This window comes from Rhipicephalus sanguineus, chromosome 6 (genome assembly GCF_013339695.2).
Source record: "Rhipicephalus sanguineus isolate Rsan-2018 chromosome 6, BIME_Rsan_1.4, whole genome shotgun sequence".
NCBI classification, from domain to species: Eukaryota; Metazoa; Arthropoda; class Arachnida; order Ixodida; family Ixodidae; genus Rhipicephalus; species Rhipicephalus sanguineus.
In genome coordinates this window covers 171,217,320-171,235,758 of record NC_051181.1, presented here as the reverse complement: position 1 = coordinate 171,235,758, position 18,439 = coordinate 171,217,320, and the positions used below count along the sequence as shown (strand labels likewise).

Sequence of the window (18,439 nt, the reverse complement as noted above, 5' to 3'; positions counted from 1 at the left end):
GGCATCAGCTTCATGTTCATTCTTAACTCGATAAAACTATCAAGGTGCCTTTCCTACATTGAGGAATTACAGGAATGGAATTGAGCTTCCCAGCCATTCCTGGAGTGCGAATGGGCCACGTATTTTTCATTCTGAGGAACTGAAAGGAATGGAATTGTGGTAAGTTCTAATTCCCTGGAATGGAATTGGAATGGAATGGAGGCGCCCATTTCGCAACACTGCTCTCAGTACACTTATCAGGCATTTTGGGGAGTGCCCAGGCTCATGTAAATACATTCGGTACTTGCCACGAACTTCGCTTAGAGGGAAGCTAAAGTGGTTTTAGAAGTCGGTGAAACTTTGTTGTTAACAAGGACCAACAGTATTGTCGACAATGGTGTAATTTTTTCTGCTGTCGTGGCAGCAGGAGCTTTAAAATACGTGAAAGAAAAGTTTGTCATGCTCCGCCCACGCGAACCCGCCGAAAGTGTCGGTGCAGAAACGAATTAACCGGAACTACGTCATCGTCGGAAACTTTGGCGGAGCCATGCAGCCTCGCCGTACCTCCAAACATGGCTTCCGTGACTAGTTCCGGCTGCATGCGTTAGTGGAACTGATCGCGAAGGCAATGCTTTAACAGTGCTGATGTTGCCGATGACGCGGCACATCGAAGATGACGTCGCCACGTTCGCTCAGCATCTCAAGAAGCCCTGCGGCTGCAGCCGCTGTTTTTTGCCAAGAAATGCTATTTGCATTCACTTCTGTGAACTCTTACATTGGTTTTCGAATTCGGCAGAGATCAAACTATGATTACACACTCCAATGTCATTTCTTTTAAAAAGTGCTTCAGCTTCCCTTTAAGGGGGCAGACTGGTCTTTGGGACTGAGAAATTAAAAAAAAAAAATCCATTTTTTGAAAATGACATTTCTGGTTTCAGCAAGCATTTTTCTAAGTGCCTGCAAATTTTCATACTCCAGGATGCAGTGATTTTTTTGTAATATCATTTTGACTGCCCAGATTCTTGGTGCCGCCAATTTGCAGCAGCAGCAGCAAAAAATGGGGAGCCTGCTTCGAAGCATCTTTATAATTTGCCAGCACATGTGTCCATAGCTCTGGTATTAATTTATGAGCACCTTGTCAGAAATAGAGCTTCTAGAAATGTGTCAAAGGGGTAAATGAAAGCCTTCATTCACTTATTTGGCATCTAAGGAACAGCATGCTTCACTCTTTATGGTTGAAACTGTCGATGCAGATGTAGTAATGAATGTGGCCATTTGAGAGCCTTGTTAGGCAGCTTGGTAGAACTCAGTCCAAAACCCAGCCTCCCAAGCACCAAGTGGCCGGGTCTAATCTCAAGCATACCACAGCCAAGAGCTGGCACTAAATAAGGGCCATTACAGCACTAACCAGCAGTCAGATTGTATTTCTGGCGTCTGCACTGCAAAATATGCACATTCTACTGGTTATCTTTAAAGTGAACAGTGTGCTATTTCATTTTTGCGCTTTTCTCAAAATGTAAATCTATGACCGTTCAATTTTGAGGCCCATACATCTTGGCATCTAGGGCAGGTACAACAATAATTCTTCTTGCAATGGAAACACAAATAAACTAAAACTTTTTGTTGGGCTAGTTAGTTGGTGCACTTGAGCAGTGAATAAACGGCGTCACGAAACGGAGACAAGTAGAGACGAGGACGTACGCCTACTAACAACTGGTTTTATTCGACATATATATGCTCAAGCCGACAAGATTTGAGCACAGATATGTCCCCGTTTTCTTCTAATAAAACCAGTGGTTAGTAGGCGTACGTCCTCGTCTCTTGTCATCATTTTGTTCACACCTTTTATTCACTGCTCAGAAACACAAATATGTAGATAATCCAAATATGGGAGCAGAATTTTGAGCAAAGTCCTTTTTAATTATTTAGTCATCAAAATTGTAACCGGATGCCAAGTGCTTTTCAGAACGTAAAGTTCATTCTGCTCTAAAATAATTAAGAAAAGCAAACAAAAAAGATTGCTTGCATAGTTTCAATGTTTAGTCATTAGTGAACATTCCCATATTTTAAATTTTGCTTTTAATTGAGCACTTAATTTATATCTAGGCCTTAAACAATAAGGGCTGAACTTATCTTAGGAACTAGACGGGTTAGAGGAAAAGTAATTACATATTTGAAATCAGCAGAAAAAGCTGCACAAATCTGTGCAGATTCATCAGAATTGATGGAGAAATAAAGAAAAAAATGTCTAAGATGAGTCCGCCCTCTTAACTATGTGCCAACCGCCAATTTTTGCGTCTCGTGATGAGCGCCACCAATATCAGCAAAGTGCGGAAGAAATTACGACTCTCTCGAATGGAGCGTTTGGAAACGATGAAGTGGAACACAAAGGCACTGTGACGGAAAAGCGGATGACTCGTCCGACTTTCCCCGATAAATGTGCGCACAGAAACGAAACACTACTGTACAAAAATCGCCGACGCACAGCCTTTGTTGCCGCATCCAGCCGATCATTCCTAGTACTTGTGATGTGGGTGCACATCACCAACCAAGCCGATACCATGATTATGAAACGGTCCACGAAAAACACGAAGACAAGTGCTGGTCTTTGTGTCGTCATCATCGTCAGTGTGTTGTGTCACACCGTTTCATGAACTCATACCAACTCACCAAACTATCACGCTGACGCCGTCACTGCTTGCTGTACCGTACGCACGGTACACAGCAAGGAATGAAACTGTTCCGCAATGCCCAATCCGTTCCTGACCGCACACAGGTGCGGTGATGGCAAGGTGCTTTCGTTCGTGAAGGTCCTCTAAGAAGGCGCAGGTGAAGGCAGCGTGTCTGTGCGGCGCACTTAGCAATCTCGCACAAAGAAGCAGCATGAACAGCGCGCAGCGCGTTTGTGTTTTTGCCTATTAAAAGCGTGCAGTATGCTTACAACTGTGCTAGGCCACATGCACTACCGAACAGTTAGCTGAAGATGCTGATCAACCCTTTGAGGGTTTATGCCGTACATGTATGGCATCACCTAACAAGCACCAAAGGGTTTAGCCACACATGTATTACACAAACGATGCCGCCGTGGTTGCGTTTCCTGTTTTGGGGACTCGGAAAAACTAACTCCGTCTTGTTGGCAATAAGACGAACGATTATTATAGCTTTCTTACTCCTTTTGCTTTCCAGACGCAACTGTGCAATTTTCTTCCGTGTGCTCACTCACGCAGTTCGCTTACGCTACGGAAGCGCACGCTGGTTGCTCTGCTGCTAGTGAGTCAAGCGGCGATTCTTCCGATGTGGACTATTCCCCAAGTGCCGAATCAGATTCATTGGATGTCAGTTCCTCAGACTAGGATTTACTTACGAGTTCACACTTGGATGATGATGAAAGAGTGACATCCCGACAATCACACGCTGAAAAGGTTTTAGTGTTAGAGCAAGAACATTTTTTTTTACTGGAAAAGTACTTTGGAATTTTTGTATGTCTGTGAGCTACGTTTAATACAACGCACAATTTTTATTTATAAAAAATCGTATAAGTGCTTTTGTTAGGATATTGTTACTCACGAAGAAACAATGTGTATGTAACAACATTAATGACTTTATTGTCAAAAAATTTAGACAATTTGTTTCTTAAACAGAATCGTCTGAAGAATTTATTTCAGCAATAAAACAAATACACATTTTTGGAGAGCATTTCACTGAAAAATTCCATCCTCAAAGGGTGAAGGAGTGGCGCATTTGCTGCCTGCCGCCATCATGCCTCCATGCATTTTCGGTGCTTATCCGTACAGGCATCACCGCACTGTGGCCCCTTTTTGGTCCGCTTGACCCCTTAACAATTAAGCATTGCAGCAAAGCTGACTTTCAGACACTGCTACGGTCGCAAACAGATCGACTCACGAAAGTGCTGGTTCAAACCTATGAGATGACAGACGTGGCAGAGGTGGGGGCTTTAATGCCATTTTGCACCTAAAATTTAGGCTGGAAGCCCAGAAAATTGGATGTCGAAGAGTTGTAGCGTCCGAAATTTCAGACGTTCTCATGCACTGACATCTATGGGGCTTGCGACGGTGTCGCGAAAGCGTCTGAATTTTCAAGCATGTCTGAAAAATTGCCAGTTGACTGTACTACCATATCTGCTCGCCTCCAAGCGTAGCATGAAGCGGGGCATGTTAAAATATTTTTTAAGGCTGCTCTAATCCAAATAAACTTTATTTTCAAGTCAACAAATTTCTCGGAATGTTCTATCTTTCGGACTATTTGCGGTCCCCGCCAAGTCTGGAAGATTGGTCAGTGACTGTATTTGGGTGAATATTCAAAGCCAGGTGTTCATATTGCATTTATGTTAAAGCTTTGATATGCGCACAGCGTTAATTGTTAATGCTTTGTAATAAGACTATTGTACTAACCTTCATATTGTTTGAAGGCGAGTCGACATATGATGGAAGACTGATACAGCTGCTTTTTGTGGAGCTACTTCGTTCATTATCGAATGGGTTCGATTCTGTTTCCTTGGACCTCTAGGATCGACACATTCACTACTTGAGCTCTTGAAATACTTAGGTGCTACATCTCATAAAGCTTAAGCAAGCTAAGTGTGCAGGCACACAGAGACATTACCTGAATCTTCTGGTTCACAAACAACTCCTCGACGATTCTCCTGTCCTTCTCCTGTAGGCCTGCATGGTGAAGACCAATGCCAAAGGCCAGGGCCAGTTTGAGGTTTTGGTCATGCACACCCTGGATCACAGAGTCCATCTGCAAACGCCAACATCCAATAGTATGTACATACAGCACCCAAAAGTCAGAATGAGAGACAATACGAAGAAACTGTGCTTGCAAAAGTCGCAAAATGTGTGGGCAGTTTGAGAGCAGTTAGCGAAAATTAAAATGATGTTCAGGGGCATCAAAGTTTGCTGGATAGAAGGGGGTGTCCAGAGTAGTCAAGCTTCAGAAAACGCATCCATGAACAAAGCACACAAGGGCAGAATAACATAAAGTAGGGGTGTCAGAATATTCCAACTTTAGAATATTTTTTTGATAGTGTTTGCTATTTGATCAAATTCGCACCGGAATTTTAATATTCAAAACAATACAACACCCGGAAAATAAATTTAATGGCATCATTTGCTTAAAATCAAATCAGAGTGCTTCTAAATGATGCGTGTAAACCCAATTCTCCTTGCGAACTTCGACCTATCGAAAGGTTAAAGGCAGTCACTACACCCTGACACTTTTTTAGACAAGGTAGCTCAATCACTGCGCACAGGCTAGAAAGAGAACAGTGTAAAAGCGCAGCATCTGCTTGCACCGTGCTTAATCGAATGTAAAGTGCACCCAATTTTCGAATTCTAAATAAAAATGGGTCTGCGTGCAGGGTTGCCAATGGTGGCTACTTTTTGCCAAATTGGCGAATTTGAGAGGCCTGTGGCGACCTAAAATTATGAATGGCGACATGGCGAATTTTTGGCGATTTTCGGCTTAGGTCTCCACTGAGCTATGCATCCTAAGCTCAGTGTCTTCCCACCAAATGACTTTCCTTCTCTATTATTTCTTCTCTCTCTCTTCTTACGCGTCATTCGGTATGTTCGTCCTGTAACTCGTCTGTATCTCTTCAATTCATCTAGATGCAGGAGGTACTAGAACGTCCCCCAGCGACATTCTAGCGGACTGCCTTGCAAACCGCGAGGGGGCAATGTTTGACTATAAGTTTATTGCTTTAGGCGCTTCAAGCTTCTCTAAAGTTTCGCTTCTGAAGGGGCTAGACGACGGGTTGGCCGCGTGTTCTGACTATTTGTTCCGCCAAAGCTCCAACTGTCCTGAATAGCTTGGCGACTTATTCACTGTTGCAGTACCCCCAATTTAACTCGTAAAGACTGTTTTGGAATAGGGAAGAGAGGCGGATATGCGGCTATTTGTGCAATAAAAAAATATTTATTAAAGGAGCACTGACACAAAATTTCGAGGCGAGATAATGAGTGAAATAGATGTATGTGGAGCCATGCACAACGTCTACGAAATATCAAGGGCCAATATAACCTAGAACATATTTAAAATCAATTTTAAAGTGCATGCCGCGCGACTGAGTGAGATGCGAGCGCTTCGCGACGCTGACATCAACGCGGCGGATGTGTAAACAAACTTACGTCACAAGTTTGTGTTGGCTGGTGGCTGGTTGTGCCCTTGCGCTTGTGCCGTGCTACCTGCCCTTTCTTCTTCCGTGCCTGCGGCTTTGCGTGTGCTAGTTGTGTTCTCTTCCGCTGTTCGCTCGTCGTGCCCGTTGGCACATGTTATGGCCCGCTCACGCTAGCGGCTAGCCTGCCGCAACTGCGCGGTGCCGCAGAACGTCGGCCGTCGCCGCATGCGCGAGAGCTGTCCAACTTGCACGGCAAGCTTCACCAGCGAGGCATTCGCGCCTCCGAAAAACGTGGCAGCACTGCCAAAAGCGGTTGTCGCCCGCTTCGAATCTATCAAGTGGTTGCCGTGCGCTCTGTAGCGTGTAAGCTCCGAACTGATGCTTCCATTTGCTTTAGATTCATGTCCTTAAGCTTCGACAGCAATGTATTCGTCCCGATTCGGCGCCGTTTTTGAGAGCCATAGTCAAATAATCGATGCCGTAGGGTTAACGAGTCGAAATGGGCGCTTCCGAATGCTCGGAGGACATAGACTACGCGTTTGTTAGTTGTTTCTAATCCTCCATAACTGGCGCCACTTGACCTGGTTCGGCGCCCACCGCACCCACGCTCGCGCGCCACCTACGTCACAATTTTGCGTGTTCACATGGCCAGCTGTGCTTTCCCGGCCGCCGGAGGGTGCTGCCTAGCTCGGTGCTCTTTGAAACCGAAACTGCAACTGGGCGCTCTAAAAACGTCCCTAAATAAATGACCGTCGTGCACTCGCGCAAACGAGGTTTGCAGCCATGATAAGTGGAGCATAAGCTATCTATTGAAAAAAAATTAACAAGGTGCAAAATATTTGTGTCAGTGCTCCTTTAAGGCCTTTTCCACTGTTCTCGGTGAGCGTGTGCAATGAAAACAATTGCTATATAACATTTTACATTGTCTACCTGTTCATTAATCACGCGTCAGATTGACACGTGTAGATATAAGTGACTATAAGAAAGGGGCGGTGGCGCCCTGTATCATATGAGTTCACAGTGAAAAGGTGTAAGACTCACTAATGGTCGGTTCCTGTTCAATAAACCTCTTAATCCTTCTAATTCAAATAAGGGTACGTAAAGCTGTCTACAAACTACGCTTTCATGGTTTTTGCCCAAGCTTTACCACACTTTTACCTTTGAAACGAGCGGACGGGGATGGAAGGATATCGTAAGCGTTTCCTTCATTCACCCTTGCGCCACCACGCACATCTTGCGGCTAGCCGGAGAAGCAGCACCATGCACTGCCATGGTGAAGCGGGCGATACGACTGGCATTGAGAAGCGTCTATGTAATTTAAGCGCCTTGGATGGTACTGCATTCTGCGGTTCTATACGTGAGTGGAAATTTTTATTACTAGGTATGCCGCACATATCTAGAATGGCAACTTTTTCGGCGAAATTTGTAAAAAAAAAAAGGCGACTTTTGGCAATTTTTGCTCGTCATTTGGCGACATTTACTCGAAAGTCAGTGGCAACCCTGTCTGTGTGTCATGTTACAAGAGCGGCAATTTTGACGACAAGAAGCAAAATGTCATTCCTGTGTAGCGATTGGTGTAGTTCTAAATCCTGCGCTCCACTATTGTGAACCCCGAGGAAATGCAATGGATGGGCCCGTTGCGCTGTTGTTAGTCCCTGTCTATGAATGACCGCCCGCAGGAGTTTGTAACACCGGCATCGGAGAAGCGCCAGTGAGAGGAGCAATTGAGTGCTTGGCGTCTTTTCTTGCGTGGCGCGGGTGCTAGCTGCATGTTTCTGAGGCATTTCTAGTGATTTAAAGGCGTCATGAAGCACCCCTTGGGTTTGTTGAAAAAACACATCCTGCGGAAAGCTGACATGGCTATGAACTGCTCAGCCAAATATTGCAGTCGTGCGCGCCGCGTAAAGGCTACAAGCGGAGCGCGAAGTTGCTGTTTTATCAGGCGCCCTCTTTTCAAACAGAGGCCGGCTCTCACTCTCGTCGGTCTGCTGGCTGACATTACGGATCTGGTTCGCCGTGTCGCAAGAGACATAGCATCCTTAATGGCCAATAGCCGACATAAATCAAGAGTGGTGTTTTGATCAGATGCGCTTGTTGCCATTGACACTGCGCACAATAGCTGTTGTAGTTAAATAACCAGACTGAAATATGGAAAAATTTTGTTGCCAGTTTTCAAAGAGATGACTCACTTCCGGTAGAGGCCAACTGTCATCTGCTGAACTCAGTGCACCCGCGCACCTTCGAGCGTAACCTAAATTTGGCCACACTGCCATTTCGGTATCGCAGCTTCTTGTGCCTCGCTTCTTTCAATTGGTTTTGAATATGATAACTGGCCTCATATCTAACAAAATTTGTGTGTGGAATTGAGTTCTAATGCCACGGATCTCGTGCTGACTTGATCAGTGCGTGCACAGATCGAGTTGCAAGCAAGTTCTTAATTAACAGGCCGAGAGCGGTCCCTCGTGAACCATGAGGGTTGGATTACAGTCAACTGCCGATTTTTCAGACGCCCGATTTTTCGGACATGCTCGAAAATTCGGACGCTTTCACGGCACCGTCACCAGCCCCATAGACTTTCTGCCCAAATTGCCGGTCCGAAAGGCATTATTTGAAGCCCCCACCTCTGCCGCGTCTATTATCTCGTAGGTTCGAACCGCCGCTTTCGCAAGTCGATCTGTTTGAGACAGTAGCAGAGTCCGAAAGTCAGCTTTGCCGCAATGCCGAAGCGTTATGGGGTGAAGCAGACCAGAAATTCAAAGGGGCCGCTATCCCGGCGCCTTGCGGCGATGTTACGGATAAGCAGCGGAAATGCACGGAGGCGTGATGGCGGCAGCTGGCAAACGCGCCAGTACGGCTTAATCGCTGACAACCCTTACGATAAGCATCTTCAGTTAACTGTTCGGTAGTGCACGTGGCCTAGCGCAGTTGCATGCGTACTGCACCGCGCCGCCATTCCTGCTGCGTCTTTGTGCGAGACCGCCAAGTGCGCCGCATAGACGCGTTGCCTTCGCGGACGAAACCAGCTCGGCACTGCCGCGCCCGTGTGCGGTCAGGAACTAAGTGCGCATCACGAACCCTTTCATGATAAATGCGTGCGTACGATACAGCAACAGTAAAGTGACGGCGTCGGCTTAGTTGGCGATGTGCTGCACACAACTAGAAACGATCGGCTTGACACGGCAGCAAATGCTGCGTATCGGCGGCGATTCGGCGATGTGTGTGCGCATCGTTTACATGCGCACACGCATCGGAGAAAGCCGGACGAGTCGTCCGCTCTTCCGCCACAGTTTCTGTGTTCCGCGTCATCGTTTACAAACGCTTCATGCGAGATAGCCGTAATCTATTCCGCGTCTTGCTGTTATCAGCGGCGCTCATGACGAGATGCAAAAGTGGCGGTTGGCACGTACGTAGTTAAGCGGGGTTCGCGGCAGGTACCGAATGTATTTGCGAGAGCCTGGGCGCGCACCAAAATGCCTGATAATTGTACTGGGAGGCATTAAAGCTATTTCGGACGTGGCTGGGGCGATTTGACCGCTTCAGCTGAATAAAAAAGCATGAATTTGATTTTTCGGACGATTTCGCGGTCCCTAGGGAGTCCGAAAAATCGGCAGTTGACTGTATAGTGTTTTAACACTATTATTATTTTTATACGCTTCACGTCAAAGATATCCCAAAGATGGATTCAGCGGTAAGGCCGCAATAATACAACCTGAATTCCACAGTCAACTTACTGAGAGTACTTTTGCTTCCAGTCGTCTTCAAAGAACAACCACCGGCCTGTGTTTAAGCTTACGTAAGGCCACTACATAATTTGTGGGGCGTCATGCAGGCTGAAGTGAACACCTTCGCGAATTCTTTGGTACGTCGTGTCGTCACTTTATAAAAATGATAAATGTGTGCCCTCTTGAGTGCTTCTCCATATATCAACAATGCTTCGCTCGCCAGAAATTCGTGGATACCAGCGTGACAAAGGTATCTTCAGTTGGCCGAACGTATGTGCATTCCACGGGTGTATGCTGAGGGGCAACTTTAGTAATTTCTGCCGCGAGCTGCACGCGTCCAGTGGCAGCAGCGTGTTCTGAGCTGTTCTAAGACCGCCTGTGTTTGCATTGTAGGGGCACGGCCGCTGGATCCAGCGGCCGTGGTAGGGGTCTGGGCCAGCCGCCGCGCAGAACCCCTCAGAGACGAGGACGAGACACTGAGCAACACGTCTTTATCATTCCAAGACTCGGCCGCCACTCACTGTCAACGGCCACTGAGCGCGAGCTGTGAGCGTGTCCGTGTCCATCGTTCTCTTCTACCGTCGGCGCGCTCGCGGCAGCCACTCCCATGGCATATAAAAGTTACACACGCAGACGCCACAGTTACAAGGATATTGTGACGCGCCTACATTAGGTGCATTTAAAGCGCGCCTACTGTCGCGAGCTGTACGCAGGGGCAACAGCGCCTTCTGAGCAGCTGAACGATAATCTATTTCCGCAATTAGCACTTATTTGCAATGCGCACTTTAGCGTGGCATACAGTGGTTCGCTATAACTGACATTTTGTATTTAGTTGCTTTCATACTCGTAGACTACCTACTATCTTAATAATTAAACGTTATTATTAGGCATCACACCACCGCGTTAAAGCGAATGCCAAAAGCGTGCCCCGATGTCAAGCTAATCTAGTAACGTTGGTCAAGCACAACATCCACAAATTTACCAGTGGCATGTCTCCTGCAAAATAAAAAAGTTAATGCACTTGCACTTCTCCCTTGTGAACGTCCATGTGTACTTGGCACTCCCCTTGCACAGATGACGCTCGTGCCCTGCTGACCTGCGAGGTAACACCTCACCGCCCCGAGACCCGCCAGCCGATCATCGACCGAAGGTGTAAGCGTTACCCTTTGTTTTCTACGAGAGCGGACTATCCCTCTACGCGACATTTACGCGTTATTGCTAGCGTAGCAATGAAGTGTTGTTTGTTGTTCTAGCCTGTTGCCTTATTCGCCCGAACCCGTCGTAGCTGCGATGACGCGTGCTACGGGAAGGGGACGTTGACACGGTACGACTATTTGCGGCTGGGACCGGAGCTAGGCTTCTGCACCAGCCGTACGTAGAGCGGACCCCTTCATCTGGCGCCCAACGTTAACGAATTTGGCAACGCGGCTAGTTTTGTGGACGCGAGCGACTACCGACGCTCCGTCAACGTAGGACAACGGGCATGTCTGAATTCCAGGATTTGTTCATGTTGTCTGATGTCGCGTCGCAGAATGTCGATCCTATGGCTAACGCGGGGGCATTGTTTGGACTTTCCGACAGCGTAAATTTTGGTTGTTTCACGCGGGACAACCAAGGTGTTGCAGCGACCGCGTTAGGAGGGATCAGGCCTACGACGGAGAGCGCCATGCCGGGCGCCGGCGCCCCGTCACCTCGCGACGCGAACAGCGAGATGCCGCCACATGTTGCTTCGGCACAAGCCGCAGATGTGGTCGCGCCTTCGGGCAATAGTGTGCCCTCGAGCGAGGTACTCTTGCAGAATGCGCTGTCAGTTATGCAGAGCTTAGCCAGCGCATTGCAAAACACAGCGCAGCCTCCTTCGCAAAGTGCGGGACCACGTGTCAAGGTAGACATGCCTACCTACAGTGGCTACCACGACTGCAGGAGCGCAAAGGAGTATCTCGACCGATTGCTCTACTCTCAGCAAGCAATGGGGCTTCCCGACGCCGAACTTCTCGCGCGTGTGGTCCCGGTGTCGCTGACAGAGCAAGCGGCTCGATGGTTCCGACTGACCGGACATCGCGCCCGCACGCTAGAAGAGTTCCGCGACGAATTCCTTCCGGCGAATTACGAGTGGCGTTTGAGGAGGGAGTTGGAGCTTCGCACCCAGCATCCGGACGAATCCTTGCTGGAGTACGTACGGGCGATGGACGAACTTTATCGCCTCGCTAACCCTCTCGCCACCAACGCGGAGAAAGTCGAGCGCGTTACACGGCAAGCGCACCCGACTTTTGCGGCTCACTTCAGCGGATGCAAGTTCGCAGACCTAGAAGAGCTCGCCGCCGAAGCGAAGCGCATACAAGGGGACATCCTCGCGGCGCGAGCGTATCGCCCGCCTCCACCCGCAGCGCAGTCACTCGAGCCTCGCTGCGCGTGGAACGGTGGCGCGGTCGGTTCAGAGGCGTTTAGGGGTAACGCGTCAGCATCGTTCGCTGATGAGCACGTACCGCGCGGTTGGGAGCTGTCACACCGCGCTTTGAACCCCTACGCACAGGTGATGCCGTAGACTCACCCGCACCGTTAATCGAGTTAACGATAGCTCGAAAGAAGTTTGTAGCACTTTTGGATACTGGGGCAAGCGCTTCATTATTTGGGGACGAGGTGTTGCACCATCTCTGCGAGAACAATATCCGCTTGAGACAAAGCAACACCACCTAGCTTCCGCCTTGCTTCGGGCACAGCGCAATCGAGCGGTGCGGCTAGACTTGTGATCCGCTGGGAAAGACGCGTGAGGCGACAACGCTTTGTCCATCTTCCTGGTTTGTCAATGCCTCTAATCCTGGGTCGAGACTTTCTGGCCAAGTCAGGTATTGTCATTGACATTGCAAGAGGGGGTTACCGAGAGCGTGACGGAGACGTGCTAAAGCTTTTCTCGAAAGCACCCGCATTGACAACGGCATGCCAATCGCAGGGAGCAGCGCGAGTGAGAGAGGAAGAAAGCGCACGGAGTAAGCGAGTAACCCCGCCAGAAAAATGTGCCACGGTACAGGGAAGGTCAGTGCACCCGCTTTTGGCAGAAGCACACAGCATGCCAGAAAGGGAAAGGGCGCAGTTGTTGTCGCTGTTGTACGAGTACGACGCGATTTTCACTGGCCGCCCGGGCCGCACTACGCTGGTCAAGCACACAATTGATACGGGTGACGCACGACCTTGGAAATGCAATCCTCGACCAATTAGCTTGACCAAGCGGAAAGCACTCGACGCCGCCTTGGACGAACTCATCGACACAGGCGTGGTCGAAAGGTCAAACAGCCCACGGGGTTTCCCGGTGGTTCTAGTTCCAAAGAAGGATGATACTTATCGCCTTTGTGTAGACTACCGCAGGCTGAACGAGGTTACGAAGAAGGACGCATACCCTCTTCCATCCATTTCATCGATAGTATCCAACCTAGGCGGGGCGAAGTACTTTACGACGCTCGATGCTAGTCGTGGATATTTTCAGGTCGAAATGGACGAGCGGGACAGAGAGAAGTCAGCTTTCACATGCCACAGGGGACTTTTCCAATTTAGGAGAATGTCTTTTGGCTTGGTGGGGGCTCCCGCTACTTATCAGAGGCTAATGGACCAAGTTCTGGGAGATGCAAAGTGGCAGCACGCCCTCGCATATCTAGACGACATAGTGGTTTACTCGAAAACGTTCGATGAGCACTTGCGCCACTTAAGAGACGTTCTAGAAAGGTTGAGGTCTGCGGGCATCACTCTGAACCCGAACAAAGCTCAGATAGCGGCGACCCGAATAACATTGTTGGGATTCACGCTTGACGAGGGTCGCATTTTGCCGAATAAAAGTAAGCTTGAAGCGATAGTCAGCTATCCGTCGCCAAAAGACATCGGCGAGCTGAGGCGCTTTCTGGGGATGGCGAACTTCTATCGCCAATTCATTCCAGACTGCGCGGCAGTGCAGGCGCCTTTGACAAAGCTCTTGAGGAAAGGCGAGCGTTGGGCTTGGGGTCAAGAGCAGAAGGCCGCACTGCGTCGCCTCACTAAGTTGCTGGCTAACGCGGCTGAACTGCAGCTACCCGATTTGAACAGGGAGTTTGTGATTCAAACAGACGCAAGCGACCTGGGGTTAGGAGCAATTTTGCTTCAGGAGCATGGAGGTGCCCTCCGACTGATTGCGTTCGCGAGCCGTTCGTTAACGCCGGCGGAGAGGAACTACTCGGTAACAGAGAAAGAGTGTCTCGCAATAGTTTTCGCTCTCCGTAAGTTTGACTATTACATCGACGGAGTGGCGTTTGTTATTGAGACAGACCACATGGCGCTCACGTGGTTGAGGCGCTTGAACGAACCAAGTGGCCGCCTGGCTCGTTGGGCATTGCTTCTGCAGCGTTACTTCACCGTACGCTACCGCAAGGGCAAGAACAATGCCGCGGCCGACGCATTATTGCGTGCTCCAGTCCGTCACGAGACTGACCCGGAACGGACTGAGAGCGAGACACTCGAAGTAGCGCTAACGGAAACAGTAGAACAAACGTCAGATTCAAGGCATAAGCGTGAACCACGTAGAGGCTGTCGTTAGCGCGGGGATTGTTTTCAGCAGAAGGGAGCTGTTAGAAGCTCAGCAGAAAGATCCGTTTTGTCGAAAGGTGTTCGACGGGCTCCGGGAGCCGGGTGGCGAGGCCACCGCGCACACGGGGGCAGCCGGTATTGCTGTCGGTGCGGAGCGCTCGGCAACAGCTGGTAATGCTGTGAGCGCGCTGGATTCTGATGGCGTCCTGCTGAGGTACATCCCATCCGACGATGACACAGGTGAGTAATTCAAGGTCGTGATACCGCGCAAGTTGAGAGGAGCACTTCATGACTCGTGCATTGCTGGGCATGCGAGCGGCCCCAAGACTTATGCTAAGTTGTGTCGCCTCGCTACCTGGCCAGGAATGAAGCGGGATGTGATTCGTTACGCCCGTTCATGCCACGTGTGCCAAAGCGTCAAGCCCCGAGGCGGACGACCGCCCGGCCTCATGCAGCCGATCAACAGCCAGATTCCCTGGCAAATCGCGGCATGTGACGTAATGGGACCGTACCCCACAACTCCTAGCAGAAACAAATTCTTGCTGGTGGTCACGGATCACTTCACTAAGTGGCTAGAACTTTTCCCTCTTAGAAAGCTGACGGCTCGAGTGATCTTGGATAAGTTGATGGAGGTTTTCACCAGGTTTGGTTTCCCTGAGTAGTTGATAACAGACAACGCGTCTTATTTTACTGCGAAGGTGTTTGTTGACACGTGAGCCGCGCTTGGCATTAAGCACAAGAAAACAACCACCTACCATGCTCAGTCGAACCCCACGGAACGAGTCAATCGCAACATCAAGCACACGCTTGTCGCGTTCTCTGAAAGGCACAAGGACTGGGATACCTACCTTCCAGAGATCGGGTTTGCGTTGCGATCGACTGTGAACCGCTCGACTGGGTATGCGCCTTCTTTTCTAAACCTGGGGAGAGAACTGCCGAATCCGATGGAGACGGTACTCGCGGATCGCAGTGGAGTGCCAGTGGCGTCATCAGCACGAGCTGAATACGCAGCGCAGTTGCGCGAGAAGCTAGCGGAAGTTTTACGTAAAGCACGCAGTAATCTCGGCACTGCTAGGGCACAACAGAAGGCGCAGTACGACCGCTCGCATCGGAACGTACACTACGAAGTGGGCGATCTGGTGCTGCGACGCCATCATGCTCTTAGCGACGCTAGCAAACAGTTTGCAGCCTCGCTGGCTCCGAAATGGTCCGGGCCGTACCGAGTGCGAGAGAAGGTTGTTTATCGGCTCGCGAACATGAAAGGCAAACCGAGCGGCGGACCAGTGCACGTATGCGACTTGAAATGCTACGTGTCACGGGAGGAGCATGGGGACGACTATCAGTCCCCCTCCGAGTCGCAGGCGGCGGCTGAGAACGCTCGAAACCGAGTGAAAAGCCTTGAGCCGCGGTACTTCTTGCGAAACAGGCGGAGACAACTCTGCATGTTGGATAAGCAAAAGGGAAATAGGTGCCGCTGGGACGGCTCGGAGAGGACACCGCCTCCTCACCGCGAGCCTACACCCACATTACGTCGTCGTTGTCGCAGCCCCACCACCACCGGCAAACATCGCCATGGACGCCTGACTGGAGGTCGACTGGTACATCCCACCGCCACTTCCACGCTACCCCATCGCCTCACCGCCCGGCCTCCACAGAAGAGGCCCGAAGACCAATGCCAACCCAACTGGGAGAGCCAGCTGCCTCGGGGCCGCAGCCACCGGGACGTGCCGGGTTGTGTGGACACCCCGATGATCTATGCTCCCTCAAGGCCATGGCGCAGCACGCCGAAAACCGCGAGCCCCACCAGACCGGAGGAGCCCGAACCATGCTGGAGAGGCCGCCTGGAACGAAACACTTCGCTGACTCGCTCCTCTCAATCGCCACCAATGACCAGAGAGGCGGGGCTCAAGGAGGCGCGGTCCGGACCACGGGGCGGGAGGAGCAGGCCAGACTTACCGCAGCAGTGACGGCGGAGGCGACGACTGGGGAAGCCAAGACGCAAGTGGACACGGCAGCGAAGACCGCAACGAGGCCGGTGGTGGCTACTTCGGAGGCAGCGGCGACGCCAGTGGGGGCACCGGCGACAACCACGGCAGAGGGCCGACCGCAGGAGGGCACGGACCTGGACCGATCCGTCCTAGCCTTTCTCGATGAGGAATAACAAAATATTACCTCATGGTGCAGTCTCTGTCGTCCGAGGGCTTTCTTAAGGGGAGGAGGATGTGGGAGAGCACGCGCGCCCATTTCCTTTCCTTAAGGCTGGCGCGATCGCGAACTGACGGCGGGAGCCAAGGGACCACTAGGAGAGGAGCACCGTCGCCCTTTCCGGACAACCCCTTCTTTCCCGCCACTCGCGCCAATCCTGGCATCCCGGCTCGCGGGAAAGGGAACTCGCCCTGCGAGGGAAACAATCCTCGCGGTGGGGAGGGACACGGGAGGTGAATAAAAACAACCGAGCAGACGGGCAGACGGTCTCTCGTGCCCTGCTGACCTGCGAGGTAACACCTCACCGCCCCAAGTTTCCGCGAGCCGAACATCGACCGAAGGTGTAAGCGTTACCCTTTGTTTTCAACTACACTCTAAAAAGTTTTCGGGAGCAACTGCGCAGTTCATCCGAAAAAGGGCGCTTTACTCCCTCGAAGGACGAACTGCAGAAGCATGCGTGCCGTGCGCAAAGTTCGGAGGGTAACTGCTTGGTCCTTCGTCAAAATGAGAGGAACGGGAGGACGAATGGCAACACTTACTCCCGCATGCCTCGAGAAGGAGAGGGAGGGACGCGGGGGTGAGGGGGTGAGCGGGTAGATCTCCTTTCACTACTGAGCATATTTTCACGTTAAGTGCATTGCGAAGTGTCAGTTCCTGGAAAATGTATATTAGTGGCCGTAACAATGCTCGTTCGTTTCTTGTAAGCAATAAGTGGATGAATAAATAACTAAAATAAAATTGTTAAGAGAGATGACAGGATGACCTTTATTGAACGGTAAAGGTAGGCCCTGTGCTGTGGGGCGCGTTGTGCATTCACATTTCTGTCTCACGACTTGCTGGTATTTGCTCATAACATAGAGCTTCCTGTAATACTTACTCTATGAAACTCTATGAAACTCTATGGTGTCTATGGCTCGTCAGTCAAAAGTAGTGCTGCGTTTGAGAACATCGCAAAGAAGGAAATTTCTTGTTTGTCTGGTGATATCGCATTAATGTAAACTTTACTAAAAAAAAACGTAGAGGTTCCTTTCATTTTTGTAAAAAGACCAAAAAGCAGTAGATTCCGTCGCCTTTTCACTGAATCAGCAGAAATTACAAACATCAGTAGAGCTACTGATAAATCAGCGGTCATGGCAGCGAGGACCGCACGTGGATACGTTCCGTGTGGCGCGGACAGTTTGTTTCGGAGTGCTGGGAAGCCACGCGTCTAGCATACGGCCCCCGCGACCGTGGCCTTGGAACATTGAAAGCGCGCCTGACTGAAACCGCTACTGTTCTCCCCTTCGAAGTGGGCCATAAAACGGGGGACACGTGTGCAAAAGGGGCACTTGCCCCCCTCAAGCCACACCGGCACTTGCCCCCCCCCCCCCCCCCCCACCCCAAGCTATGCCAGCTCTCTCTCTCTCTCTCCCCTCCTCCCCCAGACGCGATGTAACACGGGTTTGCACCCCCCAAGGCAAAATCCTGTTGACGCCCATGCCAGTGTCGGTAGTTGTTTTTGTGTGCGTGTGTTTGTGGTGCAAGGAGGAGAATCCAGGCCCAGCGGACCGGGAAAACATCAGTCGCCAGCGAACCTTTTGAGCTGCGTGGACGTTTCCTATTTTGGTGTATCAGTAAATAAGTTCGTTTTGTTTTAATCACTGGCTTCGTTTCACTTTTGGGTGTTTCAGGACTAGAGCAATCGAGTCGTAGAGACACTACACCGTGTATGTGTGAGCGAATGCATGTACCGCGGCAGGCTTGAGAACTGTTCTTTGTCTTGCGCCGTTGTCGCCCAATGTCATCGAAGTGCCTCGTTACATACGGAGACAGAAATGCCGTCGTCACTTTCGACGAGCCGTGGACG

At 50.3% G+C, this 18,439-nt stretch overlaps 1 protein-coding gene across 1 annotated transcript in view; it reads right to left on the bottom strand.

Annotated features, from left to right (window-relative positions):
- LOC119397040 (activating signal cointegrator 1 complex subunit 3) overlaps positions 1 to 18,439 on the bottom strand; it is a 623,467-nt gene that overhangs the window by 174,060 nt on the left and 430,968 nt on the right. Inside the window, exon 27 of the mRNA XM_037664465.2 lies at positions 4,603 to 4,740. Within this exon, the coding sequence (XP_037520393.1) occupies positions 4,603 to 4,740 (138 nt within the window). The remainder of the gene's footprint in view (positions 1 to 4,602; positions 4,741 to 18,439) is intronic.